The 25,717-nt window shown below is 42.9% G+C and overlaps 2 protein-coding genes across 4 annotated transcripts in view; one reads left to right on the top strand and one right to left on the bottom strand.

Annotated features, from left to right (window-relative positions):
- Positions 1–119: 119 nt before the first annotated feature.
- MYBL1 (MYB proto-oncogene like 1) overlaps positions 120–25,717 on the bottom strand; it is a 63,557-nt gene continuing 37,959 nt past the window's right edge. For all 3 annotated transcript variants that reach the window (XM_053974223.1, XM_053974195.1, XM_053974209.1), the window contains one exon: positions 120–261. In XM_053974223.1, the coding sequence (XP_053830198.1) occupies positions 135–261 (127 nt within the window). In that variant the 3' untranslated portion in view covers positions 120–134. The remainder of the gene's footprint in view (positions 262–25,717) is intronic.
- VXN (vexin) lies at positions 9,071–22,901 on the top strand. The gene is made up of 6 exons (XM_053974268.1): positions 9,071–9,134; positions 12,049–12,104; positions 17,785–17,932; positions 20,419–20,480; positions 21,801–21,886; positions 22,715–22,901. Exons 1-6 carry the CDS (start codon positions 9,071–9,073, stop codon positions 22,899–22,901), a joined length of 603 nt encoding a protein of 200 aa, XP_053830243.1.

Here is a 25,717-nt window from a genome sequence, read left to right on the forward strand (position 1 = left end):
GGTACAGTAGTTTGTCCATCCCCTCATTTGCCTTGCCTCTTTCCATACCAGTGCTGATTTTCTCAGCAGTTAAAAAGAGAATAAAGCAAAAAAATATGTACTTAACATGCCTAAATCTTCAAAAACTCTCACCATTATCCTGTTTGAATAAACTTGGAAGAAACTACACATAGGTTAGGCTGTATGATCATTCCTGTTGCACTGTGTTGTGCCGTGGCTGTCATCTTCTGCCTTGTGGTTGGCTTTCCATCTCCCTGAGACCTGAAAAAAAATGGATGAGAAAGAGCAATGGTTAAGGGACACAGCCAAGCTCTGTCCAGACCCTTTCCACAACCCCTGAGTAAATCTGCTTAGGCATCACTGTGCTCCAGGACACGTGCAGTGTGCCTGGGATTCAACAGCTCCAACCAAGTTAATCCATTGCTGCATTAAACGTGTCTTTGCAGAGGGCCTAAAGGTAGGGTCTCCATTTTTCCTCAGACCATCCCTGTGTGCTTCCTAAATAAAAATGAACTTGATTTAAATCTAAGCACCAGCTAGTAAATGCAGAAAGTGATGCCACCATTTTCCTGATGTCTCCAGCAGCCATAGCTCACACAGCATAGCACAAGCTGCTTGTCTGCTGCAGTGTCAGCCCTGAGCAGGGAGGAGAGGGTCTCCCACACCTAGCCAGCTCTGCTAATCCTGCCTCGAGATCTGATTTAATCTTTGACATACCACCTGGCCACCTGTAGAAGAGGAGATTCCTCTGAACAGTGGTGTCATGAGACCAAATTTGCAGAGGTCTCAGCTCTCTTTGCACATGCCTATTTTTCAGCCTTTCTGTTTACCTGCAGTGTATGTACGAGAAATCACTCAGGGTCAATGGGTCAAAAAATGCTTAGTGCATAATTTTTAAGTGTAGTGGTCCATGAGAATAAGCAGAAGCTTCTGCTGTTTGCTCTGAATTTTTCAAAGAAAATGAAACCAAAAAAAAGCCCCACACCTGGGTTATCATTAAGGATGCTTAGATGCATATTTCTGAATGCAGTTTTATATTTTGCCAGTTCTAGTCTTCCATTAACCCACTAAAATGCCATTCAGTTTCTTTTTTTCCCCATAGTACTGAAATAGCTGCCACAAGTGAGTGGGTAGAAAATGTTGTCCAGCCAAAAAAAAGAGGAAAAACCATTTGACACAGCTCAATAGAATGTTAATCAGGTTGTTAAGTTAACTGCTTTCCTAGTAATAGGGAGGAGGATGAAAAAAATACTTTCAGACTTTGGTTTCTATTGAACAATTACATGTATCCCATTTTCAGAGAACTCTTAAGTACAACAAATGGCAGCAGATATTTTCCTTATTTCTCTGAACATGGGAACTAAAGAGGAAAATTAATTTACATCCATGTGGTTGCATAGTTAAGTGAAGGCAGAGAAAATGAAACTTGTATCCTCTGGAGATAATTCACGTGTTAATTTCTGTCACCCTGTAGAGCTACACAGCTTGATTCCTGAGCCACAAACACTGGCAGCACATACACCACCAAAGTCAACTGAACAGCAAAGGAATATTGGAATATTGCTGACACTGTAGTCTGAGCTCCCATTAAATGTTTAATTTAATCTAATATTACTTTATCATGAAATATATATCTCATAGTCCAGAATGGTTTCTTGATGGGGATCTTTTCCTCTGAGTTCCCTGACTTGCAGTGACTTTGACCTACTTTAACAGTGCACTTGTGCTTTTTCTGGGTATTTGACCATACAGCCTTAAATTAGCAAGTTGACATTGAAATGCTGATTTACACCTGCAGTCAAATGGATAACACATGTTAAAGACTGATTGTCAGCAGCTCCAATATGTTATCGCTTCATTCTCTGGCATTGTTTCTTGCCTTTATGGGATTTAAGGACAACATTGTGTGGCATTGTTGTTATGGCTATGGACACAGCTGTGGGGGGCTGACACTGTGTATGGTCTTTGTCATTTATCTAAAAGCTGACATCACTTTCAGAAAATGACTGTGAAACTTTGGATGTTTAAATGTTGCTGTATGTTTTAAGACAGCGTTGGGAATAAAAAAGCTTTTTTGCTGGCATTAAAAAAAAACCAAAACAGTTAACATTGAATAACTTGCTCTTCTGACCTTTTCACCTTAAGGAAGATTAATGGTGGTTTAGATCAGAACATCCCCCCTGATCAGGGTCTGAATGCTTCAGGGATTCAGACAGACAAAGAAAGTCATTTCACCCCTAGGTCACCAGCACAGACCTATGGTGTCTCACTAGTGACCACTGGATGATTGCTCAGTACTTTATGTGCAGGAGTTGGTGGTCATAATCCATTTTCCAAGGGACAAGTTCCTGCCTCATGAAAGCTGTTACCGTGTGCTTATCCAAGCAGGGAAAAATGGGAATTAACATGAACAGCCTGCATTTCAATTGCCTTGCACTACTAAAATCTCAGAGCCTCTGTGTTTCAGCGGATCACTCTCTCTCCAGGAAGGTTTGAAGCCGTGCTGGTGCCCTTCTGTGACTGGTGGCACCTCCATGTTCCCTTCTAGAGGGATGCAGCCTCTGGAGCACACAGGTCTTATTCAGGCACACTGACAGTGTCACCACTTGCATTTAGGACATGCTGGAATGTCACATCCCACAGCTTTCCTGTAGTCATCTCCCAGGTTTAGTTCTTAGTGCGTGGTCAAGCTGGTGTGTTTCATACCTACTGTACTTGTATTTTAAATGGAAGACCTAAGGTTGGGACTCCTCAGTTAGTAAAACTGAGCTGAGAGCTGGCGGGCAGGTTCTGATCATAAAGTAACTCTTTGTGACTTCTCATGTCAGAAATTATAATGTCACCAACCCTAAAGCCCAATTTGGGGGCCTACCCAGCAGAGCTGAGTTCAAACACCAAGGTGCCCAACAGAGGCAGCAGGGGTTTGGCTGACAGGCACTAAAGGTCTGAGTGTGTTCTTCAGCAGGGACACAGCAAGGCAGGCTTTGAGAAAAATTGGCAGACATGTGAGTACAGTTGTTCACAGCTGAGATGTTGAGCCTGAAAGAGAGAAAAAGTGTGCTAGGGTCTAGGAGTTGAGAGGCTCAGACTTCAGGGGGACATCTAAGATGAGAATATGCATTTTTAAAATATTGTAGAAACCTGAAGGATGAGGAATCTAGACTTATGTAGTTATTAGGTTCCATGTCCATAGCAAGGCCCACAAAAACTCTTTCCTGCTCCCTTTTGGGTTTTTTTTTCTCACAGGGTTAGCTCTGTACAGTACTTTCCTAGAAGTGGACAGAGCAAATGAGCAGATTACAGGTAAAACTGAAGTAATAAAGGCAAATGCTTAAGTGTAAAGGCTAACAGGATAAAGGAGAAGGACACGTAAAGATCATGAGTTCTGCGAAAATCAGAGATCTCAGAGGCTGATGCGTGACTTTAAAAGTACTGACCTCTATCTAGCTTATAAGCTTGAAAATCCTCTCCTATGTATTTGCAGCATTAATTCCTCTTGTTATCTGAGGTGATCTACTTTAATCAGATTCCTACAAACAAGTCAAGTGCTTACAGCAGAAGATCTTTGACACCCCTACTGGCAGCGTCAGTGGAGAGGACAAAGACCAAAGCAGCAGGAAGATCAGATAAATCGCCTCATCTCAGCAAAAACTGTTTCAGGATAATTGGCATCAGAGTTCCCCCCCTCCAGGCTCTTACCTGTATGCTCTATGGTCATTTGATGTACTGATTGCACAAAAGATACCTCAAAATAATCATGTTTCAAAGGCACAGCAATTCAGAAGCCTCCTCTGTCACAGTGCCAGCTCCTGTGCTACCTTGCTTCTTCACACAGGCCACATTATTTGAGTCTAGATCAAAAGGGGACTCACTTCATCTGCTTTTATGCCTTTAGTGCAGCTTCTACTTCCTATTTTCTAAGTTGCTAGTCCCATGGTCTCTAGTCCAAATAATGATGGTCCTTGTTTTAAATTTAATCTCATTTTCACACAGAGCTTAAGCCAGAGGAGGCAATGCCATCTGATACCCTCCAAAGACCTTTCATCCCCATTGGAGCACATGTATTGCATGTGGCAAAAGGAGCTTGATGGCTGTGTGAGGACACACGAGATATGTAAGGTGACAGTTCAGGTTGCCTTACTCTTCAGACTTAACCATTGGAAAAATCCTAAGTATTTTGTGCCTGGTTACCCAAGAGTAGATTTTACTGCATATGGTGCAAGACTCAGGATGCAGTTGCAGCAGGAGGGCTACCACTGCCTAAATCCAGGAACCACAGGATAGGCTTTGATTAATGTGCTTGCTTGCCCAAAAATGATTATGTGTTAAGCAGGAGCAATTAGTCGAGATAATCTTAAAATGTTCTAAAGGAAACAATTGGGAGGGAGAAGACAGTATCTAAAAATCACTGTGCCTTATCAGGGGAATAAAGACCTCACTGATCACTTAGCTTGAAAAATTAATAAATCCAGGACAAATGTAGTTCAAGATTAGCATCTTAATGAACTATTGTTGTCACAGCCTGGTTTGGACATAACGCTCCTTTGTTGACATTTTTAATGCTTTCTGTGGATTACCAGTACATGGCCAGTATATGAAAGCTTGTTAAGCCTCCACGTGCTCAACCTGGCCCTAGCTTTAATACTGGCTTAGTGCAATCCCTGCTGTTGGCACAAGCTCTGTGGGACTGGAACCTTGTGGTACTGGGCATTGTTTCTACCTAATCATCATATGGACCTACTCAAGTGTGTTTTACAAGCTTAGGGCAAATTTGTGAATGCCCAGTTTTCTATATGTAAGTTTTATAAAATAAGCAAATAAGCCAACCACGGTTTTTGTTTTTTCCTTTTGTCTATTTCTCCTTTTTTTCAGAATTCTGCAATATCTTTCTGTAACTAGTGTGGAATGCTTTCAGCCTGGCTTCCAGGTCTGGTTGGTATTTCCTTTCCCAATTAGCAGAGAAGCTTGTGTGCTCATCTTTTCAAATTGCAGAGCTCTTGCATCTCTCTCTCCTGGTTCCCTGGAGAGAATTTAAAGTTCAAAATGTTTTTTGAATGCCTCAGTCTTATTCCCATTCAGGAAAAATCTGTTACAGCAGCTTCTAGAGAGATGCAAATTCACATGTTATGTTTGAAAATTCACTTATTCACAGACCTTTAAGCTGTGCGGTGCTACTTCAATTTTGAACTAATTTTGCTGTCTGCTATGAGTGTGAGGTGAAGTTTCTGATAGTGTATCTGTCTCTCTATTCCTTTCATTCAGAGAAAAACAACAGATTATGTATGAGAAACTCACTGTATAGTTTGCTTTTTTGGTTGTTTTTCCTTTTTCCTTTCCTTTATTTGCAGTTGTAATTCTGTGACCCTAAACTGAAACAAAGCGATTTTCCTTTCACAAAAAAAAGCTGCTGGCATTGCATCATGCAGAAGTGGTTTAGAGTAGATGCCTGCAGTATGCATGTGCAGTTTTATCCCATCTTATTTTTAAATAGTTATCTGTGCATCCCTCTGGTTCACAATCCTATTCCAAAAATACCTGGGGTTTATCCTTATCATATTGCCCAGCTAACAGTATGAAATAGGCTCAAGTGGCTCAGTACAGATTAGGTTTACCTCTTATGCAACGAGGTACAAGATCCAGGGAGAAGCCAGAGACCTGCCTTGGGAAGACCTTTGTCCTCTGTGGGCCAGGGAATCCCTTGGCAATACCCCTTGCACATGTAGAGAGTATCAGGTTGCTTCCCAGCAACTTCACTGGAAGAATACTGCACCGAAAAGGGATTCCTTTGTTCACAGAGGCCAGGATAAATAAGGTCTAGGGTTTCTGATTCTTATCTTAAATAACTCAAAGTTTTAATTACAGTTTTTGTAACCATATTTTTAAAATTTGATTCCTTTCAATTTTACCAGCTCCGGCATACTTGGTAAACAGGACAAGCATCTGCATTTGTCTCTTCAAAATATGTCCTAACAGATTCAGGCTTTGGAAAAAAGCACCCTTGCCAACTCCCCAGAGGGACATCTTACCAGTTTATTGGATTTTTCTGCCATTTTTACAAGGTTTGGTGATACTTCTGCTGTTCTGAAGTTTTTTTTTTCCCTTTCAGCCTCAGCAAGCATTTTTTCTTCTCTGCCCCCCCCCTCCTTTCTACCCCCATTCCCAAGAATCAAATACTTTCCCTGTCCCAGACCTGCAGATAAGGCTAGATATGTGTTTTGTCAGACAGCATGTGTCTGTTCTTGTGTCTGGAGTTCTCCTCCTCCTTCTCCACCTCCTCCTCCTTCTCACTTGTCCCTGCTCACCTTTGGTAATCTTGTTTTGCCACCAGGAAATGTTTTGATCCTTTACTATCAGCACTGAGTGTGGGTATTTGGTAAACTGCTGTATCGCAGCCCACAGGGAGGAATTTGGATTCAACGTGTTCACTTGGCACTCTTAGGTCAAAGATATACCCCAGGGCAAAAACTTCTTAGGGTCTTCTCATGGCTGCAGTGGCACCATGTGAATTAAGTTAATAGCTTATTCCTCACTTTAGCAGAGAAGAAAAAATTTGAGCCTGGTCTCCAGACATTTTATGTAGCTTGGGGAGCAAAAAAAAATTCATAAACTCAAAACCTGTTTGGTTTTCTCCTCCCCCCACAGACTGAACTCTTGCTAGGTGAGTAGAGAGATGGAAGGAGATGCCATGTGAGATTGTCCGATGTAGCTCTACAGTTCCTAGGTTGGACATTGTGGAGAGTTTCTCCTCCAAGTGTAAAATTACTGCCTACACTTCTTTCTTGGGTATCATGCAGTAGAGCTTTTGCACTACACTTCCTGCACATATAATTATACCTATTTCATAGCTAAACCCAACATTGGACATTTGCCCAAAATATCTCCCATAGAGGTAGAAAAAAGTACCCCAATATGTGCAGGTCTTCTCTTGAAGTCACATTAAGATTTCATGCAAAACCCTGAGCATTCATAGTACTCAACTACTCTGCAAGATCTGGACAAAATGAAGGAAATTCCTTTTCATAGACAGGGAACAATTCATTCCCAGACGAAGATCCCAGATGAGGCATATTATATCCGACCTCCTGAGCCCTAGTTTTCTGTCTGAAAGTGATGTGAGTGCCTTTCATCAGCTCTCTATAGAGTGATTTGTCCTCAGAACATCCTGTGCCTTGTAAGGATGTGTCCAAAGCCTACCTGACCTGTAATGAAGTGAATGCCAGCTAGTGACCAGCTCTAGAGTCTCACTTCAGTCTCTACATCCCACCAACCCTCAAAGGATGAAGAACCCAGTTCTTGTTCTAATGTTAAACCCTATCTGTGATTTGAAAATATCTGTAGGTCATACCTAGAATTAGGAAAACAATGACTCAGGTCCAAAAGTGCCCGTCTTCTCATAGGACTCTGAATATCTGAAGGTGAAATAAAGGGTGGGTTAGATTTGTTATAGCTTTTTTTTTTTTTTATGGACTATTCAGTGTTGGTCTTCATTATTTTTTTTATCCTTTTGAAAGCTTTTAGAGCCTCCTGCATAACCGCCTCTGCCCCATTCAGTGCTGAATGGACGGTGCGCTGATCTTTTTCTCGGTGGGTAATGGATTTGGGTTGATTGCTTGACACAGGGACAATAGGGGGGTAAACAATTGCCTTCGCACCCGTGCAGCTCCCCATCTGTTGAGTGCGTGCGCCTTCAGAGGCAGCCGGGCAGGGACAGATGAATGCGCCAGCCGAGCCTGATGTTAATGACATCAGTCATACAAGCAGAACATGTGGCGCAATAAATCAAAAACTAATTGAACTTTTGGTTGATTATATTGCCGTCCCACTGCCTGCTACAAGCATGGCATGGTTTCCTGGGACAATACCCCCAGCCCTGCAAAGGCTTTGCTGCCCCTGGACAGCAGGAGCCTGCCCTGGGAGGTGACAAGTGACAACAGCTTCTCTTCGTGCACTGCTTTCTTGAAACAGCGACACCTTCCACTCAACCAAAATGCTTCCAGGCTCAGGATGTCTATTTGACCAATATTTATTATTTCAAATAAGAAATGTTCATCAATATGACAGTGGCGGCCCATGTTCACTGGCACTTTCCATCTGGGACTCTTGGTGGCAGACATCTATAGGAGAAGATAGCACTTGTTTTTGTGTTAATTAGACACACACGTGGTAGTAATGGAGGCTATTCATTAGACTGATATAATTTAATATCATTATTCACACTTGAAAGTGCTCCAACTACATCAGTTGTTGGAGCCTGCAAGCCAAAATTTTGTCTTGTGTGTCCATGGCAGCATTAAGTCACCAGAAGTTGAGGGGGCTGATATTCATAGAGGTGGAAAGGAACAATTTCTGATGGGAGTATTAAGAAATGAAAAGCTTTGGCAAGAAGACCCTTTATTGAAGTGCATAAATATGGGATTAGACCCCAGAGCCATCAAGTCAGGAACCCATCCATGACTGAGCCACCTTTCCTCCCCTTGCACCGACAGACATGCAGGGGGCATGGAGATCTATGCACATCTGCCTTTCTTTGACATCTGCTTTTGAAATTTTGCTTTGAAAAACCCAGGATTCCAGTATTTGTTTAAGAAATGAAAAGGTAAAGCAAAAAATCCTTTTCTTAACATACCGAGAGTCATCTCCTCATTATGTGTAAGGAGAAAAATTTTATGGTAAATGTGTTAGAGTACACATTTAACCCAACTTATTTCAAGTATCTTTGCAGTACTTCTGTAAACAGTTTCCAATAGATTAGACTTTAATTATTAGCTATTTATTGCAGAGGATTCTCCATACTGGTAAAAGTAAATGTAAAATAAAACGCTGCTATCTGAGTAGAGGCTTAAGCAAGAACTAAATTAAATCTTTGTGTTAATATTATTCATAGAAAGGCAGATGGGAGCAGAAAATGTTGCAATGAAGAATATGGAATGAGATGAGATCACAGCATCAGTCTGTCCTTTGTAGATCTGGACAATGATCACAGAGCCAGATTGGATTAGTGAAACCTATTTACCAGAAGTTCAGAGCGGTTGCATGAAGCTGAAAGGCAGTCAGTAGGGAGAGGTGGAAAATGCACCAGATTTACAGCTGCAGCGATGAAAATTTAGAAGTTTTCACTGTGATTTCTTCCAAATGTGAGTACATCAAAATCTAACAATGGCTACGGTGCTGTCTTTTAGAGGGATGGGATGTTTAGCAGTGGGGAAATATTTGAAGAGAGCAGCTCATCTGTTCTGCTGTGCCGTGCTCTGCCTGCAGCCCAGCCCTCGCTGCTGCTTTCTCAACCTAATCCGTGCAGGTGCTTCAATACTGGGGCTCTGTAAAATCTTTACTCTGGCAAAATTGGGAGATCTGGAATCGGTGTTGCTATACCTATGAGGTAACTGCTAAAGTGACAGCTTGCAACTGTGTGGCTTTTCTGTGTAATAGAAAAGAGAATGAAGTTCTGCGAGCAGTTAGATGTGGGTGAAGTGCATGAATGTTGAATTTAAGTCTGCTGGCTCAATAAGTGGAACATTTCCAAAGCCATGCCCTGGAAATGAATGCATGATTAACATTAATTGCTTCTAATGAAGAGTAAGAACCGGACAAAGCCCAGCCTGCATTTGATTGAACAAATTAGTTTAAACTCAATGGCTGCATATTTCAGCAACAAGAAAGCAGGGAAAAGCAGGGAAAACAAATTGTGGGGCCAGATCAGATCTTTACTTGCAAGCTGCGAGCATGAGCTCTCAGCTGCTTAATCTTGGAATATAAGTGGAAATGACAAAGTGAACCATCACTGTAATTATATTTGTTGCCCAAAATCTGGGCTATACGTACAAACATCCTTTTGCAGGCAAATCCACATACATCATCTGCAAGGATTTGTTCTTCTCTTCCTTCTCCAGCTCTCTGCAGAAATTTGTGTTTGCAGGGACAGCCTCGCAGCCCCACTGTTTCCATTGCTGCCATTGTATTCCCACGCAAGTGGGTCAATTCTGGCTACTTCTGTGATTCACCCTTCTTTCAATGCCTATTTGACTAATTGCATGTTTGCTGGTGCTGTGACTTCCTTTTCATGCCTTGCCTTTCTTCAGCCCTGTAAACCTTTTGCCACTCATTCTGGCAGACAACAGAGGATGAGGGACTGTGGATCATATGTACTCTAAAAGTAGGCAAATTTGTTACTGTTAGGCACATTTATGTGTTTTTCCTTTTGCACTAGCCTGGGTAGCAGCTATAACAGCACAAGAGCACTTGCTTCTGGTAGAAATCTCTAAAAAACTGTACTCCTTACACTGTGTAAGGAGTAAAATACCTAAAATACCAGAGAGACAAGAAGGTAATTACTTGCATCACTAAACTTTTCTGCACTTGAATGTTTTGCTTATGAGCAATTAGTTTAGTCCTCACACAGTGAAATTCCAGAAGTAAAGGTGATGGAAGCAGCTTCAAAAACAACTTACAGCATATTCCTAGGTTAAAAAAAAAACCAAACCACCTTCACTATATTTGTCTGGCTTTCATCCCACACTCAGCATGATTTAAAATACAAAACGAGTCCTGCAGGAGAAGACAGTGAGGATCCCTGCGGATATCACACCGTGCAGAGCAGACTCTAATCACACTGACAGCTTAGCACACTCTAGGCAGGCAGATAAGTTCCTTGTGACAAGCTCAGTGTGGAAGTGCCCTGCACTGCAACGGGCTGCTCACAGGGACGCTCCCATTTTCCTGTCCTGTTTCACTACAGCCACAGCCCAGGCCAGAATTTCCTCTCCAGTGGGCTCCTAATGCTTATATCCTCACTGGGGTATGGAGGGATGGCTGTTAGACACACACAAGCTGTCTAGGAAGGGTGACTTTGGTCTCACTGCCAGCTCTGCTTGTACCGGAGCCCTGGGAAGCCCAGGCACTTGTTACTGCTGCCATCTGAGGAGAGGAGTTTGGCTGCAGTAAAGAGCAGCCTTGGATGGCCTCCAGCTGCTTCCACAGCTCCAAACCTCTGCAAACAGTAATACCCAGCAGTGATAAGCACTGCAAATGAAATGTATGCCAACAAGGTAAAGGAAACCTCACCTGGGGAGTAGGAGTCACCCATCATCCTGTAACAAACCTTCCTGGCTCTTCAAAGCCTTTGGATTATACACGGAGCCTGAATAGGAAACCTCCATTCACGTGCCTTGCCCCCAGGGTCAGCCTTTAGAATTGGAGTTAATTCTCCACATTTGGCAGCTTTCTGCAAGCCTGTTTCTGTCACTGGTGGCTAAGTCCTGTAGCTCTGGTAGCCTGAACACAAGGCAGGGTAAGATATGATGAGAGGGAAAGCTGGGAGGATCACAGAGTCTTTCAGGCCAGTTTCAAGTCTAACTCAAACAACAAGAGTTTAAAGAGCCTTCACTTAGTCCAGTAAAACCATCACCCAAAACCAATTGCTTCAGTCCAGACAAAAGCTTGGCTTGTGGCCCTGGCATCCTGTGTATCTATTGGCTGGTGGTGCTATGCTTCTGGTGTCTTCATGGGTCTAAGAAATAAAAAGTGAGAAAAATACTTTAAGCAAAATGTCCCAAGTCATTTTGAGGATTGAAAAAGAAAAGATAAGGCTTGGTGCAAATGTTGTGCTTTGGACATTATGCAGTGAAAGTGAAACAATGTCATGAGGGTGTTTGAGCTTATTGATAAAGTTTCTAACTAGATAAAATCATAATAGTCTCCAAGATAATGTATACACTACTCATTTCCTACTGAAGTACTGGCAGGTGGGAGGCCATATCAAAACTGACAAAGGGGGAGTGCTGCTCCTGGAAGCCTATGGGAGAGATGCAGAAACTCGAGATGGGCTGTGGCCCCATGGCCACGATTTCTGCATTGTACAGCTACAGCATGGTCTCTGAGATCAGGTCAAAAGGGACTTTCTTTTGGATTGTTTCAGCTAGAATCTTCCTTAAACCCTTTCTTCTCCCCCCTCTTTCCACCCTGCCCCCAGTGAATTCTTACAGAGGACTTTTGGAGGCATCTGTCCACCTCCACAGCATCCTGACCATGTTTCTGTTCTTCTCTTTGCAGCATGTAGTCCTGCCCGAAGACGAGCCAAAGCTACACAGCACATCCTAGCAAAGAGTGTAAGAAAAATCTCCTTTCCTCTCCCTACTTTATTTTTTTTCCACATTCTAGTTGGCCTCGCATACCCTCAAAAATGCTGTGGGTAAATGGGAAGCAGATCTTCCAGAGTAAAGAAGTGCATCCATGTCTGATGCAGGGAGTGGTGTGGGAAACAGAAGGGGGAGTTTCTGTAAAGCTGCAGTTTATTTACAGAAGTGCTTTGAAACAAAAAAAAATGGTCTTGCCATGCAGAGCCAGTCAAAATGAACATAGTGGCTTATCAACACTGGCCATCTGAGGGAATCACAGACTTAATTATTGTTCATAGAGCCTTCACAATAAGTCCAGAGAGACATGCAGGAATGAAAAGTAAGTCAATCACACCTAATCATATCAGTGTTAATCAAGTAATAATAATAATAATAATAATAATAATGTTGATCAAGTAGCCAGTATCCTAGGCAATTTGTGATAAATACACCAAGCAATGGACTGTAACTTTGACCCCATAAGTTGACACTGAGAGACCCAGGGAGGTTGCTTGTTCCCTGGTCCCAGCAGTGCTTGCCTGCCCTTGCCTCAGCCTCAGTGCAGAGGGCACAGAGGAACCCCCCAGATTAAAATAACAACCTTTTTCATGCTCTGAGTAAATGTCTTGCAAGTTCAACTACTTTCACACATGGGTGTGAGGTTTCTTGTCTTCAGAGAGAGTTTTCTGTCCTGAAATCCACTTGACCCATTCACAACCCTTCCACAATCCTTTTAGCTGATTTGCAAGAATGACAGTCTCTTCTGCATATCAAAGCACTTCTTACAAGTTTGACACTCTTCTGCCAAAGCATTTCTTCTCACCACAGACCTGTCTCATATCTAGCACTTTGCTGAAGTATTTTGCTCCGTGGCCTTCCTTTTTTTCCATGCCCTTTGCTACTTCCCAGATCCATCCTCATTTTCAGAGAGCCTTTTCTTTGTATTCCTGATTCCCTGATCTCCTCACAGAACTATAGGTCCTCCTGCTTACCACACTTACCTGTGCACTGGAAAAAAACTCATCACATTCACTCCCACCCTCTCTTTTGGTTATCAAAGCAGATCACAGGATCTCAATACATCACAGGACACCTGAAGTTTTCCCCAGGAAGAGTCAGAAACACGTCTGTCATTTTTTGGGTAGAAACTATGCATGTCTATATTTTCCCAAACTGTGACAGTCTTAGTTTGTTTGGTTTTGTCCCATAGCTCAGGCTGACATTTCAAAATTACTCTTCATTCCAAAGGAAGATGAGTCAGACTGCTGAAGTGTTACTCAAAATAAGCCGTTTTGAGATACCTACTTTTATTTGTTAAACCTTTGGTATATTTTGTTTTCCATGCAATATAAAAACAACAGAAAAGTCCAAACCAAAAGTGAACTATTCTGACTTGATGAAACAAAATGCTCAGATAATTTACTTTTTTTTTTTTTTTTTTTGACAATATTTATCATAGCACTATTCAGCTGAAAAAAAATCAGCTGGCTTACATCAAAATCAAAGGAAATTCTATGTCTGTTATCTAGTTCCAAATCTCAGTAGTTAGTCATTTCTACTAAATGGAAGCATCTAATATTTAATTTGGATTGGATCAGCTGCTGTGGTAACACTGTACTCATAAAAGCCTAAGAAAATAAGAAAGTCCCTGTTTTGTTGCTGTATTTTAAGAGGAATCTTTTTTTTTTTTTTTCCTTTGGGGCTTTCCTGACCCCAATTAAGGATCTCCTTTGATTGGCTTTTAGTCGTGATGCAGACAGCATCATATTAGCAGTGGGAACACCAAGCCAGAGGAATGGTCTGCAGCTCCAGCTACAAGGATGGCTCTCAAACCAAAGTGTTTGACTGAGCAGAGTCAACTCTTAGACATTCCCTTTCTTCAGTGGGATGCAGCTGCTTACAGCTCATAAGCAAGCATTGAAGTAAATTGCACATACTGGAATAGACGTGCCTGTGAGGAAGCTGTGATTGCCAATTTCTAGACCCACAGAAAAGTTGCAGAATGATTGTTTATTTTTCACTTTTACACCTGCACCTGCAGTCGGGGCTGTAGAAATGCCTCAGCTAACATAAAATCTTCTGCTCTGGTGATTGCAGTGGATGCACAACTTTAATCCTCAGCAAGGACAAAAATAGCAACCAATGTGGACATCTGCCAGACCTTTTTTTCACAGCAGAAATACTCAAGCAGTGTAGCATTAAGTGATTTAACATTCAAATTACTGACTGGGGGAGGTAACTTCCATCATGTACAAGAACTCATCCCAAAAGCATGATAATGACTGTGGAAGGGTGACAGAAAGGAGGAAGTACCTTTTTTTTTTTTTTTAGCTAAGAGTTTCACCAATATGTATATTTGCAGTTCCCATTGCCCTGTTAAGAGTTATTTCCAGTGGTAGTAGATCCTTCCCTTCTCTTCTTCTTCTAACTCCAAAAATCCCTTGGTTAGAAGTGTCTAGACACCAGTACCTGTCTACTTTGCAAGAAAGTAGAAAATACCCCTGTGCAAAATAACTTAACTCTACAAATCTGGAATTTTCTCCACTAAGAAGCACATTGTTGTTCAGACTCTTAACTTCTAAAGTTTTATCCAAAGCCAGATATTTAATTGTCACCTTTTCTGGATGGTTGTTGGTTGGCAGTGGGATTTTAAGTCCAGGATCAGGATGGTTGGAAGAACCTCTCTGTGACTGTCCTGTGTCCTCTGTGCCCCTTCCCTCTGAACACAGCTAATTCCAATAGTGGGTATGCCAGGCCTCAGTGCTCTCATATGCATGGCAAAGTCCATAAAAAGAGAGTTTGCTGGACTCTGATTTCAGAGTCACTGTCCTGCAAACAGACCAGGCCAGTCAAAGGATTTACAGGTTCTAAAAACAGTAGGATTTTAGAGAGCAGTTTGCTAATTCTGCAGTTTGGCTGACTCTGCCATTTGCACAGATTTAAATTTCCTGGTGTGTCTAGAAAAGAAAAGTGACTCCCAGTTGATCCTTCTGCCTTACCCTAGGTACCCTAGAGAAATGTCAGCTCCACTTTAGATCAAAACCCAGCTACAGCAGGTTTAGTTTCCTGACCTAGATAAGTCTTTACATATTACAGTAAGGGGTGAGATAGCCAAAGTCACTGTGAAATCTTGAATTAGGAAGATAAGGAACTCCCAAAATGTGCTAAAACCAAAAACTGGAAAAAAAAAATGCTGCTGAAAATACGTTATAGAGATTGCACTGTTGTCTCCAGCTGTAATGGAAAATAGCACTGTAACTTATTTATGCAGGTTCTGCTGCTTGAAGACATTTTGGTATTACTGGTATCATATGTAACAAGGAATCTCAAAAACATAGACAACATGCCTAAATAATTCTTGCTATTAATCAAGATAAAAATCCTCTTATTTTCCCCAAACTGTATTTCATCTTGTGCAACACGTAGGCAGAATGTTAAGTTTCAAGTCCATGGTGGTTTACACTGATCAAATAAGCCACTTTCAGGATTAGAGGTGACTGCAGCCAGCATCCTACTTACCAAAAATGCTCTTTCCATGACAATGCAAAATAAGTGACCGCAGGTGTCTCAGTAGCAGGGCGTTGATGACATTTTCTGTCACACACCAGCAAAGACTAAGTGTGACCAAGAGCGCTCAACATTTTTCCAGAAATAGTGGGGAAAGCTGAGTTTTGTGGCACTCCTTGAAAGCTGGAAGAGCTCGGTTCACACGAGGCAGACTCCAAGGGCTGTCATTAGAGATCCCTGCCAGCCACAGTCTCATCATATTAGTCCTGAGCACAGGTGTCTCCACTGGTGCCACCGTGGTGAAGGGGGTGATGCCTGGTGAGCAGCTTGTAAGGTTTGTGTGGTCAGGGCGTGTGTGGACACAGGAGCCTGCAGCCTGCAAGGAGCTGCTGCAGAGGCACAGGGAGGTACTGGAACTGCTCCAGGGGCAGCAGGGAGGGATCCAATGCCAACAGCTTAAGCAGCAACAGGAGGCCTCTCACAACCAGCATCACCCTCCTTCTGAAACATCGGAGCAATGCTGAGGCTCAGCTGTTAGCAGCTCCAAATTTGTGATCAGTAGAGCAGCCTCCTTTAGCATGTGCTTGACTTCAAGGACACCAGTAGTCCCTTTGACTTTAACTGAACACTGGGCATGTCTTTAGGTAGTTTACAGCACATGGAGCATGTTAGGCTGTGTGTCAAAATCTGCAGAAATAGGGGGAAACCCCTATTCAGCCTTGGATTAGGCTTTGGTTGCCTTAACTGCCTTTTCCAGAAGTACTTTTGCCTGTTTTTGGGCAGTTTCTGCTCCTCATCCTACTAGTCAGTAGGATTTAGGTAATGTGGGCTTGTCCTGAGGGTACATGGAGACAAAAGAATTAAAAGTGGTTAGGTTGGGGTTTTTCTTCTTTCCTGTTTTGGAAAACATGGGTTTGCATATGTTGTTATGTCTGTGTAAAGAATCATATACACAGAACATTGCAGATTAATGGCAAATTGAATTAAAACTTAATTAGAGGAAATAGACAATTTGGCATGAGAGAACATGCTTGAAAAAGGTCTTGTTTTTATCTTGAGTGTGTGTTAGGAGGCAGAGCAATAGACAGAATTAAGGCTTTTTCTATGTCAATAGTGAGCTGGCCAGTTGTTGGTCTCGGTCTTGAGGCAAACTAACTGTAATTATATCTAAAACACGTAGACAGCAGCTGTCAGTCATCAGTTCGATGCAGCTAACTGCTATTCTCACGATCTTCCAACATAAGTCTAATAGGAAATAGTCTGAATAGTTGCCACATGTCTTGTTTCCTTGCTGGTTTGGATCTTCACCCGGTTTAAGTGATTCTCTGTATGACAGCAACAAGTCTTTAGGGAAGAATAAAAAAAAAAAAAAAAAAAACCAACAACTTTGATCTTCTTGAGAAAACTCTTTCCAGACCATCCTGGATAACAGTCCTGACAAATCCATTCTCTGAGGTGCATCCCTGTTTTTCCAAACTCACATTAGCTGTGGCATCCCCAGTTGCCTGTGGCAGTACAGTGAGTGCCATGGCTTAGTAGTAATTTATTAGAAAAAACTTGATTTTGTTCATGCTTGTTTTCAGGAACTGTTGGAGATGGGGCAGGGGTGGGGGTGATGCTCAAAGTTGCAGCTGTCAGTGAGTTTTGTCTGTGTGAGCTAATGTTTGTGAAAATTAATCTCTAGGAGCACAACTCCTCTCTGCCTCATGTTCTCTGTAGTCATTTATCAGGTACAATATGTAAGTTCAAAAGACAGGAGAGACCTGTAAGGAAACAGCATTTGTAATTCACATTGCATAAGTTTGACTGATTGCCCAAGATGTGATGCAGTAAGAAAATAAATCTGAGTCTCAGAGGCATATCCTATTCAGCAGAGCTTGGAAAGGGGCACATTTCAGTCTCCTGAGGAGAATACAGAAATGTGCAACTAAGTAGCTGGGTCCCAGAAAGACCCAGCAGGATTTTCCCGTACTGCTATACACAGCACAGAAGCTGGAGCCAAACAAAATCCCACAAATCCCACAGTCCCCACCTGACAAAATCCCCTTTGGACGACAGCAAAGCAGTAGGAAGAACAAGCAGCCTTTCAGCTCCCCCATGACCTCAACAGACCACCTAATCCCCAGGGCCAGGTGTAACGGGGTGGTTTGCCTCTCCCCTCTAGGTGGTAGCCATATCGGACCGCCGGCCCCACCAGGGCGACCTCCTGCATGTGCTGTACGAGGCCAGGGGCGAGGAGGAGGCGCGGGGCGCGGGCTGCCTGCAGGCCGGGCAGCGGGGAGCCTGCCCCGCCAAGGGCGCTGCCCAGCACGGTAAGTCCAGCACTGAAGCCCTTCATTCCTCCCTGACTAGAGAAGGTTTTTAGGTATCGTGGTCTGCCGGTTGTGCAGAGAAGCAGGCGCTTTATTATGTACCTGGAGGATAATTCCGTGCTTAAAATAGCCAGTGGAATTAATGAGATAATGACCGTGGCATTGCTCAATTTATTGAGTCATAAACTCGCTTTATTCAGTCATAAACACTCCCTGACAATATTTTAGAGATGATAAATTGTAAATTACTGAGTTTGCCTGAGTCATCTTATTATATAAGATCCCTGTTCAGTTGCTTAGAATCAGCTAGAATATAATCATTAGGGATGGATTTTCAGATTCTGGATGTTAGCCACAGACCTGATTTTTTGGCAACCAAAGCTTGTTCAGCATATTTGTGAGAAACCGTGAAGGAAAAATGGAGCTTGCCAATACAAAACCAAGGAGATGAGTAAACATAAACAGAGTGGCCATTCAGCTCCTTCAACACTGGTGTGTTATGTTTGGAAGACTGAAGCTGGAGCAGGGCTGTGGAGTTTCACATGGGATGGCCTTTTAATCAAAAACACATCTTTTGCTCTCCTTTGAAAAATCACCCAGATGCAGTCAAGTCATATTTCATTAAAGAAATCCCACATGGCATGTTTTTCCAAGATAAATTGGACATTTGGATGTTAAAAGGTGCTAAATCTCTAAAGCAGGTCCATGAAGGTGCATGTTCCTCACATCATTGGTCTGCAACCACACTGCACATAAGCCATCCCATTAAGAAACAAACCAGACAAGAGTGGGGCCTGGGAAACTGGAAAGGAAGAAACTGAGCCTGGGACCATAGGAAAAGATCTCAAAAAGATATCAGGACCAGAGCCAATATGTGGCTGAAAAAGAACTGGAGCTTCAGGACTGGAGCAGGGACAGGAGAAGGAGTGGCTGGGACTGGCTACAGGGTAAAGGATGGCAGAGAGCCAGAGAGGTGGAAAGGAGGGACTGCTGGTCTCTGCTGTTAGGGGAGATGAGAGGTAAAGGATCACAGATAGGTGCAAGCAAGAGAAAAGCTGTAGGAATCTAAGACAAGAGCAGAAAAGGGGGAAACTGGTCTCACAGAGGGAGAAAGGGAAATGAGTTGGCAGAACTTAGAAATTAAGTTTAAATTAGAACCATCAGCAAACAAACAAACAACACAGATGAGGCCATTAGCATATTTATTGCTACCATCAGAAATCCTGCACAAACAGCATAGCAGAAAGACAATCCATTCCAGCATGTGAGAAGGCACTTCTGGAAGTGGAATTCACACTGCATCCAGCCACCACTGCCCTGAGGGGAGCAACTACAAAACCTTGAAGCCTTGAAGCCATGACGACTTTCTTTTGCTTAGATATTTTGCTATAAGTTTGCAAGAACATTTTCGGTATCTTATAAGAGCAACGGGCTGAAGGGAAGAATCAGACAAAGTAAGAGAAAATAAAACTAAATAAAAATAAAAAATATGGTCATTATCTGAAGCACTGATGATCCACTTGCTGAATACTGTTAGTACCTAATATGCACGATGAGAGGAGGTAATTGCATTAACTATGACATGAGGGATACAGTAAGGTACTTAATGGAATTACAGGAGGGGGGTGGAGCGGGAAGAAGGAAGCTGGTCAGGATATTTATCACAGTCAAATATTGCCCCCAGAAGGAGGAGACCGTTCCAATTGCTAAGTCATGCTGGAGACAGCACTATAAGCAGCACCCTGGCTATTTCCAAATTTGCTGCTGTTATTTATATTCCATTGGTCAAAGCAGTAGAGAGGTCCACATTCCCAGAGCCAAATAGGAGGACTTGACCTCATGAAAAAATCTGGCCTCCCTCATTCATTTATTTCCTTGGCACAGGGAGCAGGAATGTCAGTGAGCATTTATCCATGGATAAGTTATCGGATGAGCAATTACTTGAAACTGAAGGGTAACCTTCAGAGCTGAGGACAGCAGAGAGAGAGATGTCACTCAGCCACAGGCAGAAAGGTGGAAATCCCTCCCTGTGACGGGGTAGACATAGCACACATCTCTGCCCAGGTTAAAATAACTCCCCAGAGCAATACAGAAAGGAGAGAATGATCTCCTAGGCAGGACAAACCTGCAGTGGGGGCTGACAAGCATTTGGGCTCTTTGCTTCTAGAAATAAGTGAGTGTTTACAGAGGGGGAAAGGGCTCCCATTTAGCTTGGTCTGCTAAGGGCAGCTTGTCATCTCATTTAAAAAGTCCAGGAGCAAGCTGAGAGACTTTCCAGAATGACTTAAGCAGTTCCACAATCACTTATTTTGACATCACAATAGATGATCACTCTGCTCTTTCGGCTATAATCAAATCTGGTGGGACTGTAACCTGCATCTGGGCTCTGTCCATATCTGGGTTTTACTGCACAGAAGGAGGGTTTTTCATACAAGCTGTGGCAATGGGATAATTGCCCCTAATATCATGTTTCTTATGCTTTACAGTGGGAATTACTGAACAAGAGTCATCCAAGTCCTATAATCATCTGTTGGATGGAAAATCTTTGGTAAGCAAATAGAGCAAGACCAACTACCAATGCATCTTAAAACATTGTACCCGTCAGCATGTCCCACAGTAACAGCATGTCAGTCTGTTGCAGCACCTGCAGATTTCACAGCCTTGTTAAAGCTTGAAATATAATTTATGCCAGAGGACCCCTTAGCTGTGAGCAGAGACTGCCATAGAACAGAGAACTGTCCCTCAGGAAGCAGGAAGAGTGGTGGGAAAAAACTAACATTTTCAAAGAGAAAAAATAGTTTTGAATAATTTCTGACCAACACCAGACCATGCTGTTGAAACTTTATGGTCTCAGAGGCCCTTTTGCATGGCTGAAGCATGATTACTAGCTGATAGCTGGGCTACACTTAAGAAAAATGACAGTACAGTACTTAAGGATGGTTAAAGCTAATGTTATTCAGTGTAATGACTCTAATTGAACCTACCAATAGTTAACATAGTTACATTTCAAAGGATGCTTGCAAAAGTGATTTCAAACATCTCTAAGTCTTAGGATAGTTGAAAAACACACCAAATGTTCCCAGTCTCAGATTAATCCTAGAAGAAATAGCCCTAGAAAGCTTAAGACCAGTTATGGTAGCGACAATAATATGAACATCTTTTTTCAGGATTGCCAGTAAAATCAACAAGTGTGCTTATTGCCTGAAATAATGACATCACCTCACAATTTTTTGACTTTTTTTTTTCTTTTGCTGGGCAACTCACACTTTAACTTACCATCTTGGAGGATATGCTATTCTCAGAGACCTGTTTATGGGAAAATGTGACTCAGTTCTAGTGGGCAATTTATGATCAAATAAGACAAGGAGGAAGTGGATGATTAGGCACTTGTGGGGCCATGGCAGACCTGGAGCATAACCAGGGTGCCCCCACACCACAGAACAGCACACAACAAAACAGGGAAGCATCTCTGAATGCTCAAGGAACTGTGATGGCTGAGACATCTGCTTCCCAGGCAGCTGTAGAGGTGGGGAGCAGCAAGAGGCAGGCTGCTCACTCTGCACAAAACCTCACTGCCTCAGGAAGCTGAACACAAAAACTAGGGAATAAAAAGTTCAAGAGTCCCTTCTTTGATGGGAGGTGTAATTCTCGCTCACTCAAGTCCTGTGCTGAGCTCAGTGAGAATATTCACGTGAGCAACCGGTAATTGTGTGGGTGAGAGTCGGGCTGTCAAATCCCTAACCTGCTTTCTCTTGTTAAGAGATTTACAGCATTTATTGGTTTTCTTAAAACAGCCTCTTTCCTCAGATGAACCGGTGTCCCCACTCATCAGTGGCATTCCCTAATGATGTGCTTTATCCTCCCACAGGTGCATCCGTCTCCAGTTGCCCATATCACAGTGAAAGCTGTGGCTGTCACGGGCTCGCCCACACGCGACCGCACTTCTACGGAAGAGTAAGTCCCTTCCCACCCTCCAGACATGCCTCTTGTTTCCCAAAGGTAGGGAGAGATTGGTAAAGGTTATGCTGATTTTATTAGCAGCCATGGCCATTTATACAGCTGTCTCAGTGCCCATTACAGCTCTACTTTATCACTAGGAAAAAAAATCATCATAATTCAAAATAAAAGTATTTTCCCCCTAAGAAGTCTGTAATATTTGCCCTAAAATGTGATTTGAAAATGTAATTAATTGAAGAAAAAAAATTATGTCTTAAAGGCTAATTAAGGAACAGCTAGACCATAGTACAAATGCACTCTTCACCAGGCAGTTAACCCAGACATGAATCTGGGTGGGATTTGAGATGCCACCATTGTCACCTGAGGGACAGTAACTAGCTCATTGTCACAGTGTCCTCACACTCCATACACAGAGATGTAAGTTCCCCTCAGCCAGTGGAGCTCATCACTGTCACATGGTTCCTGGGGCTTTGGTGGAAGGGCCCAACAACTCTCCTTTGGCAATCCACCCACTCTTTGTTGGGTGGCAATTGCTAGAGAGGATGTACTTAGAGTGGTCCCACTTGTAGCCTGTCCCCTTGTGTCAGTGTCCCCTCTGATAGTGAGGGAACAGGGGCACCAAGCTGAGTGGTGGCAGCTGCAGCATCTCAGCCCCCTGACGCACAGAGCCCCTGCTCATTCCAGACTTGCTGGTCCCAGGGGTGGGCCGGGCATGGGCACATGTTTCAGCCAGGCAGCTCCTGGTTCTGAGGGGCTGGTTGCCATAATCAGGAAAGAAGGGCCAGGGAGAAGCACTCTGCACACACCTTGTATTGTATTTGTTTGCCACAGGCAGCGCTGGAGGAAGACAACAGAGTATGACCTGGCCCTGCCACCAGGAGCAGAAGCTTCCCTACCACTGACAGGAGGCAGCCTGTGCGGGACACCCAGCCTCCTGAGGAAGATGTGGATGAAGCACAAGAAGAAGTCAGAGTACCTGGGGGCAACAAACAGTGCCTTTGAGGCGGACTGATAAGGGTCAGCATCCCTTGGAAGGGCAGAAGGTCCTTTAGCAGGACAAGGTGCTTTAGGATCAATGAGGGAACAGACACAGCACAGCTCATCCAGAAAAATTATATCCTTTTTATTGTTTGATGCCATTGCCTCAGAACAGTGGGAGAAAGGCTAACAAAGGTAAAAATGGTGAACATGATGCAACTCAATGGCCTTTCCTTGTTGCATTACACTAAAATCCCAACTAACCCACTAGATTTACATCTTGACTCAATGCTGAGACTACTGCTGACCCATTCACCATTTCCTGTGTCCTGTCTGAATGAGCTTGGACTTGGCAACAAGAGAAGCCTATGAAGAGGTTTGAGTATTCCTGCAAGGCAACAGATTGATTACAGAGTGCCATTAATCCCAGGGATCTACTTGTGTGCACCACTGCCTGTCATCTTCCCCTGTCATATCATGAGATAAAAACCTCATCTTGCAATATGCTTGACACATCTTGTGAATGACGCATGCTAAACATCTCTTTTCCTTCAGTTTTGATGTTTCAAGGCAGGAGTAAAAGATGCAAAAATTCTAAAACAATGGGCCAGAACTGAGCAAGTTTGCAAACATATGTACCAAACTTTGCTATGTAACAAATGACTTGTGTTTTAAGTTGTCCTGCCAGATCAAACCAAGAGCAACAGGATAATCTCAAGGGATACTTTCTGCCGTAGAACTTGCTTATACGTGAAATGGTAGTCAGCAATTTACCCTCTACCCATGTGGTAAAGGATATTACATCAAGTGCACAAAATACTAGGAGGAAGGAAAGTATGTAAATGGTGCAACTAGGTGACTAAGTATAAGATATTTGCATGTAAGAGACCTGTGCTTATGAATAGATGGATTTAATGGGATTTGCTTTAAAATCTTTTCTCTTTTTTTTTTTTCAATTTAGAAATTTCTAGTCAGGTGCTTTTCAGTTTTTCTCTCAAAAAAGAATGAAACAGTTTTACAAAAAAGTTTTCATCACCATTATGAACAATATTATATTAGTCATGAGCAGTACTTGCCTTCTGTGAGTGTTCTCCTAGTTATTATAAAAAGCCCACTGGTTTCCCTAAATACAGAACTTTATATTTGAGCTCAGAGGAGGCATATCTCCTGTTTATAGTGATGATGACCTCTAATCTAACCGCCAATGCACCGAGGCGTAAATTAAAAATAAATGTCTGACTCTGTGACAGCAGCAGAGGGAGGAGCTCCCATCTGAAACTTGCTTGCCTGCAGCCAGTGCAGTGAAATGCACTGAGATGCCGTCACAGACAATGCCATGGTAGTGAGGGGCAGCTGGCCCTGGTCAGGGGTCACCACCTCAGGAGTACCAAGGGACCTCCTGGATGGAAGGGAAAGACAGCCAGGACTTCTGGCTTTGGGTTGAGCAGAGTGGAGCAGCACACACAAGAGGTTTGCAGCTTGACAGCCTGAGCGACCAAAGTTCATGGAATGGGAAAACAAATGGAGCAGGCCAGTAGCTTTACAGAGCATATGGTCCTGATGGCTGCAAGGAGGGCAACAGCAAAAACCTATTTAGGGCTGGACATGGTGGAAATGGTAGTAGGATGGGGATGGAAGTTCTTACTTAAAAAGAACTGTGGCTTTTCATACTGCTAGAGCCAAGTCAGTCCAGAGTGTGCCAAAGAAAGAGAGGCACTACACCTTCATGAAATACCTCTGTTAGCCCTCTTGTTCAGCTCTCCATCACTGCTCCAGTCATAGGCTCCTCCATCAGAGGTGCTCAACTGGTCAGAGGAAAACTTTGCACCTCAAAACCACACAGACTCTCCCTCTTCATTACCAAAGGTGAAAGTCCTTCTCTGGCCCAGCAGCCCGAGACAGGGATGATCTGCTCTCCAACTTTTATTTCTTGCTCCTGGGAAAGAAGGAGAACACAGTTCCTTGTGAGCCACATGCTGGCAGTGGTGACCCAGGGTCAACCATGTGTTTCTCTGCCCTGGCACGAGAGAGCAATGCTGACACCCACTGAAGGCTGCACACCTGAACAGTTCCCTGCGAGAGGTTTCTCACAGGGGTCCATCCCAACTTTAAATTAGACCCTGGCACACTGATCCTGTGCAAAAATCCGAGCACCCTGACCCTGCCAACATCAGGTCCTCTATGACTGAGCCAAGCTGGAGCCATGGTCAAGTTTCCTGAAACACTTTTTACAAATATCACTAACCACACTTCAACCCCCTCCTCAGCCCATAGGACTCCTGCCAGAAACCCATATATGTATTTTTACACATATAGGTAAACCTAGTAAATTCAGTGGGACTGCTCCCCTACATAGCAGTACATATACTCAAAGAGTTGGGAGAAGACCAATCACTGCTTCCCCTTTTTGGTCCAATTTCCTAATCAAAGTTAAAATAAGGATGATGGACAGACACTGGGAAAAGTCCATTTACTGAATTAGGTGTAATTAAGAAAGTGAACACTTGTGGTACCTGCCCTTGTAGTTCATATTGCCCAAAAGGTACTCAAACACAGTCCAGGGCAGCAAGAGTTTTGTTTGTTGAGGAAGTTGCATTGTAGTAGTAGTATTTATTTGTTAATTAATAGCTTTGAGCAGTATGAGGATGGAGGCGGAGACGATTAATATTTCTTCTTAATAATTGCTGTATCTTGACATGTGTATTTATGCTTTTCTTATTTATTTATAATTTGGATCTACAAGAGAAGGAACTATTTACAAGAAGCATATTTAATTACCTTGTATTCCAGGAATTGCTGTGGAATTTTTTTTGTATTGTAGTAGATATTTATTTTATTGATTTAAAACTA

This window comes from Vidua macroura, chromosome 1, assembly GCF_024509145.1.
Source record: "Vidua macroura isolate BioBank_ID:100142 chromosome 1, ASM2450914v1, whole genome shotgun sequence".
NCBI classification, from domain to species: Eukaryota; Metazoa; Chordata; class Aves; order Passeriformes; family Viduidae; genus Vidua; species Vidua macroura.

Coding starts and splice junctions, on each gene's coding strand:
- VXN (XM_053974268.1), top strand. CDS start 9,071: ATGCACCAGATTTACAGCTGCAGCGATGAAAATTTAGAAGTTTTCACT. Junction 9,135..12,048: donor CACTGTGATTTCTTCCAAAT/GTGAGTACATCA, acceptor TTCTCTTTGCAG/CATGTAGTCCTGCCCGAAGA. Junction 17,933..20,418: donor CAAGGGCGCTGCCCAGCACG/GTAAGTCCAGCA, acceptor TATGCTTTACAG/TGGGAATTACTGAACAAGAG.